General features: G+C 50.2%; 1 protein-coding gene across 1 annotated transcript in view; it reads right to left on the bottom strand.

The window, feature by feature from the left end:
- Positions 1 to 12720, bottom strand: part of dcst1 (DC-STAMP domain containing 1) — a 92881-nt gene that overhangs the window by 44874 nt on the left and 35287 nt on the right. Inside the window, exons 7-8 of the mRNA XM_085978728.1 lie at positions 7484 to 7627; positions 2694 to 2815 (exon numbers count right to left, since the gene is read on the bottom strand). Coding sequence (XP_085834854.1) covers positions 2694 to 2815; positions 7484 to 7627 — 266 coding nt within the window. The remainder of the gene's footprint in view (positions 1 to 2693; positions 2816 to 7483; positions 7628 to 12720) is intronic.

Below are 12720 nucleotides of genomic sequence, written 5' to 3'. Positions count from 1 at the left end.
ACGGGACTCGGTGCGAGTTAGGACACAGGCAGCCGAGTTTTGGATGACCTCAAGTTTACGTTGGGTAGAATGTGGGAGGCCAGCCAGGAGTGTGTTGGAATAGTCAAGTCTAGAGGTAACAAAGGCATGAACAAGAGGCCAGAATTGGAGGAGCGCAGAGATCTCGGAGGGTTGTAGGGGCTGGAGGAGGTTACAGAGATAGGGAGGAGGCGAGGAGGCCATGGAGGGATTTGAAAACAAGGATGATAATTTTAAAATCGAGGCGTTTTTCTACGTTGAAGGTGTTCTCTAAATCCAAGTGGCTGTTTGGTGTCGGCTGTGGCTCTCGCCTCTGGGTCAGAAGGTCGTGGGTTCGAGCCCCACTCCAGACGCTCGAGCCCATAATCCAGACCGACACTTCCAGTATGAGTACGAAGGGATTGCAGCACATTCGGAGGTGCCGTCTTTTGGATGAAACATTATTCAGAGGCCCCGGGCCCGCCCTCTCAGGTGGATGTAAAAGATCCAATGGCACCATCATCTCACCAGAGGCCTTTTAAAAAATGTGTTTATGGGATGTGGGCGTCGCTGGCGAGGCCGGCATTTATTGCCCGTCCCCTAATGCCCCTTGAGAAGGTGGTGGTGAGCCGCCTTCTTGAACCGCTGCAGTCCGTGTGGTGAAGGTGCTCCCACAGTGCTGTTAGGGAGGGAGTTCCAGGATTTTGACCCAGCGACGATGAAGGAACGGACGATATATTTCCAAGTCGGGATGGTGTGTGTGACTTGGAGGGGAACTTGGAGGTGGTGGTGTTCCCATGCGCCTGCTGCCCTTGTCCTTCTAGGTGGAAGAGGTGGCGGGTTTGGGAGGTGCTGCCGAAGAAGCCTTGGCGAGTTGCTGCAGTGCATCTTGTAGATGGTACACACTGCAGCCACGGTGCGCCGCTGGTGGATGTGGTGCCAATCAAGTGGGCTGCTTTGTCCTGGGTGGTGTCGAGCTTCTTGAGTGTTGTTGGAGTTGCACTCATCCAGGCAAGTGGAGAGTATTCCATCACACTCCTGACTTGTGCCTTGTGGATGGTGGAAAGGCTTTGGGGAGTCAGGAGGTGAGACACTCGCCGCAGAATTCCCAGCCTGTGACCTGCTCTTGTTGCCGCAGTATTTATGTGGCTGGTCCAGTTAAGTTTCTGGTCAATAATCCAAAGAAGGATTTTTAAAAATTCATTCATAGGATGTGGGCATCACTGGCAAGGCCCTAATTGCCCCTTGAGAAGGTGGTGGTGAGCAGCCTTCTTGAGCCGCTATTCTTTTATACCAGTTTAGTATAACTGAATGGCTCGCTCGGCCATTTCAGAGGGCAGTTAAGAGTCAACCACATTGCTGTGGGTCTGGAGTGCCATATCGGCCAGACCGGGTAAGGACGGTAGATTTCCTTCCCTAAAGGACATTAGTGAACCAGCTGGGTTTTTATTACAATCTTGTAGTTTCATGGTCACCATTATTGATACTAGCTTTTTTATTTCAGCTTTATTTAATTAAGTGAATTTAAATTCCCCAGCTGCCGTGATGGGATCTGAACTCACGTCTCATCGATTATTAGTCCAGGCCCCTGGATTACTAGCCCAGTGACATAACCACTGTGCTACTGCTCCCGGTGAGTTCAAATCCCACCATGGCAGGTTTGAGAGTTTGAATTCAGTTAAAATAATCTGGAAATAAAGTGCTGGGATCAGTAAAGTGACCATGAAGATGTCAGATTGTCATAATAAGAACCAAATGGTTCACTAATGTCCCTTTAGGGGAAGGGAACCTGCCGTCCTTACCCAGTCTGGGCCTATATGTGACTCCCGTCCCACACCAACACGCCCTCAGAATTGGACAATGAAACCACTAGTGGTTCAAGAAGGCCCACAGCCACCACTCTTACCCCCCAGTCACACACCATCCTGACTTGGAAATATATCGGCCGTTCCTTCATCGTCGCTGGGTCAAAATCCTGGAACTCCCTTCCTAACAGCGCTGTGGGAGCACCTTCACCACACGGACTGCAGCGGTTCAAGAAGGCGGCTCACCACCACCTTCTCAAGGGGCGATTAGGGATGGGCAATAAATGCAGGCCTAGCCAGCGACGCCCACATCCCATAAAAACGAATAAAAAAACCAAAACAAAAAACTTGCTCACCTATAACCTGCTCACTGATGCCCAGTTTGGGTTCCGCCAGGACCACTTGGCTCCCGACCTCATTACAGCCTTGGTCCAAACATGGACAAAGGAGCTGAATTCCAGAGGTGAGGTGAGAGTGACTGCCCTTGACATCAAGGCAGCATTTGACCGAGTGTGGCATCAAGGAGCCCCAGTAAATCTGAAGTCAATGGGAATCGGGGGGGAAAACTCTCCACTGGCTGGAGTCATACCGAGCACAAAGGAAGATGGTTGTGGTGGTTGGAGGCCAATCATCTCAGCCCTTCACCTTCACCACACGGGACTGCAGCGGTTCAAGAAGGCGGCTCACCACCACCTTCTCAAGGGGCAATTAGGGATGGGCAATAAATGCCGGCCTTGCCAGTGACACCCACGTCGCGAGAATGAGTAAACACCAAAGGTGAATCAGCACCGCGTGGCAATAGAGGCGGGCACTGTACCGATCGCCGTGGTTGTATGTCAGCTGGCCCACCCGAGAGAACGAACAGCCGCCGTCACGCCACGCGATACCTACGCTGATGGCCATTTCCGTGGTGAAGTCCTGGTTCAGGTTGTCCACCGAGCCGTTGACTTTGTCGTAGAGTTGGCCAAAGTTGGAGTCCACCGGGATCCGGTCCTTGCACCAGGGGGTCATCACTGCAACGGGATAGTCAACAGGACTGAACACCGAGAGATGGCACACACACACACATAAAAACCGTAGATACAGAGTAAAGCTCCCTCTACACTGTCCCATCAAACACTCCCAGGGCAGGTACAGCACGGGTTAGATGCAGAGTAAAGCTCCCTCTACACTTTCCCATCAAACACTCCAGGGCAGGTACAGCACAGGTTAGATACAAAGTAAAGCTCCCTCTACACTGTCCCATCAAACACTCCCAGGGCAGGTACAGCACGGGTTAGATACAGAGTAAAGCTCCCTCGACACTGTCCCCATCAAACACTCCCAGGGCAGGTACAGCACAGGTTAGATACAGAGTAAAGCTCCCACTACACTGTCCGATCAAACACTCCCAGGGCAGGCACAGCACGGGTTAGATACAGAGTAAAGCTCCCTCTACACTGTCTCATCAAACACTCCCAGGGCAGGTACAGCACGGGTTAGATACAGAGTAAAGCTCCCTCTACACTGTCCCATCAAACACTCCCAGGGCAGGTACAGCATGGGTTAGATACAGAGTAAAGCTCCCTCTATACTGTCCCATCAAACACTCCCAGGGCAGGTACAGCACAGGTTAGATACAGAGTGAAGCTCCCTCTACACTGTCCCCATCAAACACACCCAGGGCAGGTACAGCACGGGTTAGATACAGAGTAAAGCTCCCTCTACACTGTCCCATCAAACACTCCCAGGGCCGGTACAGCACGGGTTAGATACAGAGTAAAGCCCCCTCTGCACTGTCCCATCAAACACTCCCAGGGCAGGTACAGCACGGGTTAGATACAGAGTAAAGCTCCCTCTACACTGTCCCGCCAAACACTCCCAGGGCAGGTACAGCACAGGTTAGATACAGAGTAAAGCTCCCTCTACACTGTCCCATCAAACACTCCCAGGGCAGGTACAGCACGGGTTAGATACAGAGTAAAGCTCCCTCTACACTGTCCCATCAAACACTCCCTGGGCAGGTACAGCACGGGTTAGATACAGAGTAAAGCTCCCTCTACACTGTCCCATACCAGATATCTTTTGGCACTATTCAAACCCATTAATGGTTAACCCCATGTTAAATTAGCGTGGAGAGGAGGCTGGTACGAATGCCATCAGCTCATATGAGTATGGCCCGGGTTCTAATCCTTACACTTTCTGAATAATCCTGCCAGATTCGTGTGGACCTGGAGATGGTTATGTGCTGTGGACACATTTCAAAGAGCCGGTGCAGGCACGATGGGCCCCATCAGGCACGATGGGCCGAATGGCGTCCTTCTGTACGGTATGATTCTATGAAAATAAGAAACTGACTGGTGTAGAAGAGCAAAGGTGTCTAGGGATACAGGTGAACAAATTATTCAAAACAGCAGCGCAGGTGAGCAAAGCAATTAAACATGCAAACTAAGCACTGGGATTTATTTCTAGGGGTCTAGAATTCAAAAGTAGTGAAGTTATGCTGAAGTTGTATAGGACCCTGGTCAGGCCGCACCTTGAGAACTGTGCACAGTCCTGGGGGTCGATATTCATTGATCCGCGGAGTCGGGATTGGAGGCATGCGGGGGGTTAAAATCCCGAATTCGGGGGACCCGACACCATCCCACCCCCAACCCACCTCCAGGTAAGTTTCAAAGGAGGCGGGTACCCACCCCACACTGGGATCCGCCTCCCCGAGGTGGGAAGGGATTAGTGCCAATTAACTGCCTGTTATCAGGTAGTTAACGGGCAGTTTTTAGCCTAATCCCTATTTTGAAGGTTGAAGTGTGGGATTCCCGACAGCTCCAAACCACGCCAAGTTAGCGAGGCGGGCCGTCGGGTTGAAGGACTTGGAGGGATCGCGATGTCGGTGTTCAGGTGAGTGATGGGTGCATGAGTGCAAAGGTAAGTGTGTTTGGTGTGTCTAAAGTGTGTAAAGAAGTTTAAATTACCTGTACTTACCTTTACAGCCTTCCTTCCTCTAGGTTTCGGGAGTCCATCATCTCAACGGCACTGAAAGCAGAATGGCCGCGATCTGTCAAAAGCGGCAGCCTTCAGCTTTCTGTGCCGGTGAGATTTCTAACTGAGTCTGTGTAGAAGGACTCAGGTTAGAAGTCAGACTGTCAGTGTTTGACAGCTTCAAACAGCTGTGAAACGCTGATATTTCATCTGTCAAAACCTCTTGACAGACGAAATTTCAGTCTGTGACGTCACCTGTTGTCGGGTGGCCCTTAATTGGCCTGCTGAGTCCGCTGGGCGGGCCCAACAAGGTCAATCAAGTCAAAATCGCGTGGATTGGCCGCATCTCGATGGAGGCGGGACTACAACCCGAAAGTTATAGTCCCGCCTCCTTTCCGACCTCTGAATGAAAATCACCCGCCTGGTCTCAATACTGTAAGAAGGACATAGAAGCACTGGAGAAGGTGCAAAAAAGATTTACAAGGACGGCACCAGAGCTGAGAGGTTATAACTATCGGGAAAGATTGAACAGGCTGGGGCTCTTTCCTCCAGAAAAGAGAAGGCCGAGAGGTGACCTGATAGAGGTCTTTAAAATTATGAATGGGTTGGACAGGGTAGGTGTGGAGAGAATGTTACCACTTGTGGGCGAGTCCACAACTAGGGGCCATAAATACAAGATAGTTAGTAATAAATCCAATCAGGAATTCAGGAGAAACTTCTTTACCCAGAGAGTGGTGAGAATGTGGGACTCATCCGAAAGACAGCACCTCCGACAATGCGGCGCTCCCTCAGTACTGCCCCTCTGACAGTGCGGCGCTCCCTCAGTACTGCCCCTCCGACAGTGCGGCGCTCCCTCAGTACTGCCCCTCCGACAGTGCGGCGCTCCCTCAGTACTGCCCCTCCGACAGTGTGGAGCTCCCTCAGTACCGCCCCTCCGACAGTGCGGCGCACCCTCAGTACTGCCCCTCCGGCAGAGCGGCGCTCCCTCAGTACTGCCCCTCCGACAGTGCGGCGCTCCCTCAGTACTGCCCCTTCAACAGTGCGGCGCTCCCTCAGTACTGCCCCTCCGACAGTGCGGAGCTCCCTCAGTACTGCCCCTCCGACAGTGCGGCGCTCCCTCAATACTGCCCCTCCAACAGTGCGGCGCTCCCTCAGTACTGCCCCTCCGACAGTGCGGCCCTCCCTCAGTACTGCCCCTCCGACAGTGCGGCGCTCCCTCAGTACTGACCCTCCGACAGTGCGGCGCTCCCTCAGTACTGCCCCTCCGACAGTGCGGCGCTCCCTCAGTACTGCCCCTCCGACAGTGCGGCGCTCCCTCAGTACTGCCCCTCCGACAGAGCGGCGCTCCCTCAGTACTGCCCCTCCGACAGTGCGGCGCTCCCTCAGTACTGCCCCTCCGACAGTGCGGCACCCCCTCAGTACTGCCCCTCCGACAGTGAGGCGCTCCCTCAGTACCATCCCTCCGACAGTGCGGCGCTCCCTCAGTACTGCCCCTCCAACAGAGCGGCGCTCCCTCAGTACTGTCCCTCCGACAGTGCGGCGCTCCCTCAGTACTGCCCCTCCAACAGAGCGGCGCTCCCTCAGTCCTGTCCCTCCGACAGTGCGGCACTCCCTCAGTACTGCCCCTCCGACAGTGCGGCGCTCCCTCAGTACTGCCCCTCCAACAGTGCGGCGCTCCCTCAGTACTGCCCCTCCGACAGTGCGGCGCTCCCTCAGTACTGCCCCTCCGACAGTGCGGTGCTCCCTCAGTACTGTCCCTCCGACAGTGCGGCGCTCCCTCAGTACTGTCCCTCCGACAGTGCGGCGCTCCCTCAGTACTGCCCCTCCAACAGAGCGGCGCTCCCTCAGTACCGCCCCTCCGACAGTGCAATGCTCCCTCAGCACTGCCCCTCCGACAGTGCGGCGCTCCCTCAGTACCGCCCCTCCGACAGTGCGGCGCTCCCTCAGTACTGCCCCTCCGACAGTGCAATGCCCCCTCAGTACCGCCCCTCCGACAGTGCGGATCTCCCTCAGTACTGCCCCTCCGACAGTGCGGCGCTCCCTCAGTACTGCCCCTCCGACAGTGCGGCGCTCCCTCAGTACTGCCCCTCCGACAGTGCGGCGCTCCCTCAGTACTGCCCCTCTGACAGTGCGGCGCTCCCTCAGTACTGCCCCTCCGACAGTGCAGCGCTCCCTCAGTACTGCCCCTCCGACAGTGCAGTGCTCCCTCAGTACTGCCCCTCCGACAGTGCGTTGCTCCCTCAGTACTGCCCCTCCGACAAGAAAAGGCAGGAAGCTGCTGCCTTTAAATAGCGCTCCCCCAGCCCCTTCCCGACTTGAAAACGTTCCCCTCTCCCCGTCGTTCCGAGCGGTGGGCACGAAGGCAGGGAGCGCGACACAATATCCGGTCCGGGGCGCTACTGGAGCATTGCACACTCGACTGACGTCACGATCTGCGAGCGCGGAGATCGCGGCGGTGGTGTTTAGCGCCGCCGCAAAGCGACTGGTCAATTTTCACAAGCGGCGCTAAAATGGCCGCGCCTGGGCGCTAAGCTACTGAATTGCTCCTCCCAAGTCTTCCTTTCCATCGAGCCGACCTTTTTCAGCGTAGCGACGGTCGCTGCACTTCAACGCAAGTCGGAGGGGCGCCCGATCATCGTAGCAATGATCAATGATGGGAGCGTGGCTGAGAGAGAGAGAGGGGGCTGGAGGCATCTTCGTGAGAGGGCTGCTGGTAACCTCACCTTTCATGATGTTGCACAGGAACTTGAACTTCATCGGGAGGCAGAAGAGGTGATTGAAGAGCGGGACCACCAGTTTAATCATACAGGCTGTGTGCTTCTGGTCGAACCATTGCTTGCACCTCTGGATCCCAAAATCGACAATATCTGGAAAGAAAAAAACAAAGACTCCCATTTCTCCAGTGCCTTTCACCCCCTCAGGACGTCCCAAAGCGCTTCACAGCCAATGAAGTACTTTTTGAAGTGTGGTCACTGTTGTAATGTGGGAAACGTGGCCAATTTGCGCACAGCAAGCTCCCACAAACAGCAATGTGATAATGACCGGATCATCTGTTTTTAGTGATGTTGGTTGAGGGATAAATATTGGCCCCAGGACACCGGGAAGAACTCCCCCTGCTCTTCTTCCAATAGTGGCCGTGGGATCTTTTACATCCACTTTGGTAGGAAAAATAAAAAGCAAATTATTATTTAAATGGGGAGAGATTACAAAAGGCTGAGGTCCAGAGGGATCTGGGGGGTCCTTGTACATGAATCACAAAAAGTTAGCATGCAGGTACAGCAAGTAATTAGGAAGGCCAATGGAGTGTTGGCCTTTATTGCGAGGGGGTTGGAATATAAAAGTTGGGAAGTCCTGCTACAACTGTACAGGGTGCTGGTGAGACCACACCTGGAGTACTGTGTACAGTTTTGGTCTCCTTATTTAAGGAGGGATATACTTGCATTGGCGGCAGTTCAGAGACGATTCACGAGGTTAATTCCAGAGTTGAAGGGGTTGTCTTATGAGGAAAGGTTGAGCAGGTTGGGCCAATACTCATTGGAGTTTAGAAGAATGAGAGGGGATCTTATTGAAACATATAAGATTCTGAGGGGGATTGACAGGGTAGATGCTGAGAAGATGTTTCCCCTCGTGGGGGAATCTAGAACTAGGGGGGCATAGTTTCAGAATAAGGGGGCACCCTTTTAAGACGGAGATGAGGAGGAATTTCTTCTCTCAGAGGGTCGTGAATCTTTGGAATTCTCTGCCCCAGAGAGCTGTGGAGGCAGAGTCAGTGAATATATTCAAGGTGAAGATAGACAGATTTTTGAATGATAAGGGAGTCAAGGGTGTAATGATCAATAACATGTCATTCTATAGTGGACACTAGGTGGAGCTGTAGAGCTGTGTAGAGCTGTATATAGCTGTATGTATAAGACTACACTACCCAGCTGTATGTATATTAAGACTACATTACCCATGAGGCACTAGGCTACCCAGAAGGCAACAGTCAAGATGGAAGCCTCTACAGATACTGTACCTAGTCCACATGTGCTCAATAAAAGTGTCTAGCAAAAGCTAGCTGTGTTCATAACAAGAATGTCTATTTATTAATGAACATAAGATGGTACCAGGGTACCAAGAGTTGTAAATATCTGCTAAAAAATTGTGAAAAGTGACATGGAGAATTTGAAGCCACCAGAGCGTTTGAATCTCGAGGGAAATGTCGACTACAATTGGCGGATTTTTAAACAACAATTCGAACTCTACATTGCTGCCATCGGATTCGGTACGAAGCCAGACGCAAGAAAAATAGCGTTGCTGCTTACGGTTGCAGGCCCACAGCAATAGAGGTATTTAATACATTTGTATTTAATCCAGAGGAGAACAGAGAAAAATTAGAAGATGTGCTAAAAAAATTTGATGCACATTGCTCTCCCAAAAAGAATGAGACGTATGAAAGATACATCTTCCGTTCTCGGACACAGCAACAAAATGAGACTTTTGATAGCTTTATAACTGATCTGAAACTGAAAGCACAGACATGTAATTTCTCTGAGCTCAAAGCATCCATGATTCGTGACCAGATTGTGTTTGGTATTCATGATAAAAAAGTCAGGGAACGTCTGTTGAGAGAAACTGAACTAAATTTGGAAAATGCGGTGAAAATATGCCAAGCCAGCGAGCTAGCTCAAAAGCACGTGAAGACTTTCAGTGAAATCAATAATGATGCGATTGTAATGAGTGATAATGCTGCTGTCGGTGCTGTGTCCTACAAGGGGAAGAAACGTGGGCAGAACAGAAATGAAAAGCAATCGGAGGATGAAATTTTTAATTGTAAACGCTGTGGTTACAAACATCAGTTAAGACAATGCCCAGCATTTGGAAAAATGTGCACAAAGTGTAATGGAAAGAATCACTTTGCCAAACAATGCTTTTCAAAAGTAAAAACTAAGAAAGGGCAACGAGTTAATGTAATTGAGGACACTGATTTAAGTGAGACATTTTTTGTAAGAATGGTGTCATGTGACAATATCAAAAAGGATACAGAACATGTGCAGCCCTCAGAAATGGACAATGCTGAACATAAAGTTAATGCAGTAAAAGAGGACAAATGGATGATCCCACTGCAGGTAATTGGAGCATTAGTTACATTGAAACTAGACACTGGGGCAAAAGCAAACTTAATCAGTATGAGTGACATTAACAATATGAAAGAAAAGCCCAAAATACAGAAAAAGTCAGTACTACTGAAGAGCTATAATGGACAGAAAATAGATAGCTTAGGTGTATGCAGACTTAAAGTGACAGTCAAAGACAAAGTGCATCATCTCATGTTTTCTGTTGTGGCTGAAAGACTTGATTCAATACTAGGTGACAAAGCTTGTGAAGACTTAGAACTGGTCAAGAGAGTCTACCATATAAACTGTGCCATAAGCAGACCAGATGACTCAGGTGATGAAGCAGAGAGCCCATCAAGGATGAAAAGGCCAAAGGGTATCCATGTCTTCAAAAAGCCTAGTTTCTCCAAGAAGAAAGAAAAAGACTTTAAGGTCAAAGAGAAGCCAAAGGAAGAAAAGCACAAAGAGGAAAAACACAAGGAGAAAAAGTCCAAAGATATAACCGCAGCAGATGTTGTTAAGCAGTGGAAAGAGAAAAAGAAAAGAAAAAGCCTGCACCAGAGCAGGAAGCAGTTCCAGTGGATACTCCTTCTTCCCTCAAGCCAATTTTTGGTGTTCCATTAGCCGAGGCTGCTGAGAGGACTATGCTGTATGATGGGATCCAGCTGCCAGCAGTTTTTCGAGAGTGCATTGACTACATTGAGAATTATGGCATGAAGAGTGAAGGAAACACTGAAACCCTTTCCAAGCAAAGATCGCAAGGAGACCTCGATCTATACAAGAGCAGATTGATGACAATGCCGCAACTGCATCTTGTCATTCACCACCAGAACAATCTCATGAAGACACATCAGACTTACCCGTGTTGAGAAGATCCACGCGTGAAGTAAGAAAGCCTGATAGACTTAATCTTTGAGTACAATGTAAAGCTTTGAAAATGTGTTGACTGTTTTGAAAATGTTTATGTTTATAGAGCACTAACAAAAGTGTTACTGATATTATCTTTATTGTTTTCTTGAAAGTTGATTGATATTGATTTTGTTAAACCTCAAAGAAAGGGGGATGTAATGATCAATAACATGTCATTCTATAGTGGACACTAGGTGGAGCCGTAGAGCTGTGTAGAGCTGTATATAGCTGTATGTATAAGACTACACTACCCAGCTGTATGTATATTAAGACTACATTACCCATGAGGCACTAGGCTACCCAGAAGGCAACAGTCAAGATGGAAGCCTCTACAGATACTGTACCTAGTCCACATGTGCTCAATAAAAGTGTCTAGCAAAAGCTAGCTGTGTTCATAATAAGAATGTCTATTTATTAATGAACATAAGAAAGGGTTATGGGGAGCGGGCAGGGAAGTGGAGTTGAGGCCAAGGTCAGATCAGCCATGATCTTATTGAATGGCGGAGCAGGCTCGAGGGGCCAAATGACCGACTCCTGCTCCTACGTCTTATGTTGTTATGGCTGCAATAGCCTTAATATAAAGTGAGCAGGGACCTGTCATGGCCACTGTCTGTCTGAACCAGTGCAATTTGATTGGTTGCTGCCCAGACCATGACCTGTAATAGCACAGAGGTCGGCATCGTAAGGCCTCGGCAACGATAGTTAGCAAAAACTAAACATTTATTATCAGAGAGAGACTGGCACACTTTTATCCCTGCCTTTGACGGGAAAAGGGGAATCATAAGCTGGAAATCACCCTGTGATTGGACAGTACGGGCCACAGGAAGGCACCCTGTGATTGGACAGTACGGGCGAGAGGAAGGCTCCCTGTGATTGGACAGTACGGGCAAGAGGAAGGCTCCCTGTGATTGGACGGTACGGGCGAGAGGAAGGCTCCCTGTGATTGGACAGTACGGGCAAGAAGAAGGCTCCCTGTGATTGGACAGTACGGGTGAGCGGAAGGCTCCCTGTGATTGGACATCATGGGCTAAACGAAGACACTCTGTGATTGGACAGTATGGGTGAGAGGACGGCTCCCTGTAATTGGATGGTACGGGCGAGAGGAAGGCTCCCTGTGATTGGACGGTACGGGCAAGAGGAAGGCTCCCTGTGATTGGACAGTACGGGCGAGAGGAAGACACTCTCTGATTGGACAGTATGGACTCACTTGAAAAGAAGCGGCAGAGATTGCCTCAGTTGGAACCAATCTGATCCCAAAAACCAGAGCTACAGCTAACGGGCCAATCAGATCTCAGAAAGTAGAGCTTTAGATGTGGTTTCAGGCAGATCAACCAATCAGAACCCAGGAAATAGAGCTTCAACAACAGAAGATTGACTTTTTTTTCTACAACAGATGAGATGTCACAATGGAACGGTTAATCTACTGAATGCTTGAACTTTGAGGGGTGAAAATGCCTTTAACCACCCCTGATTTTCTGATAGAATCAGAGAACTTAACAGACCAGAAGGAGGCCATTTGGCCCATCACCCCCACACCCTCTCTCTGGAAGAGTTCTCCCGTTAATCCCATTCCTCTGTCCTGTTTCCATCCCCTTTTAAATTGTTCCTTGTCAAAATATGTACTTTTAAACCCTATTTTGGAGTCTCCTTCCGTCTGGTCGGACATTCCCTGTCCCAGCAACCTTCTGGATAAAAAGTGTCCATAAGAACATAAGAATTAGGAGCAGGAGTCGGCCACATGGCCCCTCGAGCCTGCTCCGCCATTCAATCAGATCACGACTGATCATCGACCTCAACTCCACTTTCCCGCCCGATCCCCATATCCCTCGATTCCCCTAGAGTCCAAAAATCTATCGATCTCAGCCTTGAATATATTCAACGACTGAGCCTCCACAGCCCTCTGGGGCAGAGAATTCCAAAGATTCACCGCCCTCTGAGTGAAGAAATTCCTCCTC

The sequence above is a fragment of the Somniosus microcephalus genome, unplaced genomic scaffold, assembly GCF_052327205.1.
Source record: "Somniosus microcephalus isolate GS21.2 unplaced genomic scaffold, FLI_Smic_1.0 unresolved_chr7, whole genome shotgun sequence".
Classification (NCBI taxonomy): domain Eukaryota; kingdom Metazoa; phylum Chordata; class Chondrichthyes; order Squaliformes; family Somniosidae; genus Somniosus; species Somniosus microcephalus.
This window is presented reverse-complemented; position numbering and strand designations above follow the sequence as displayed.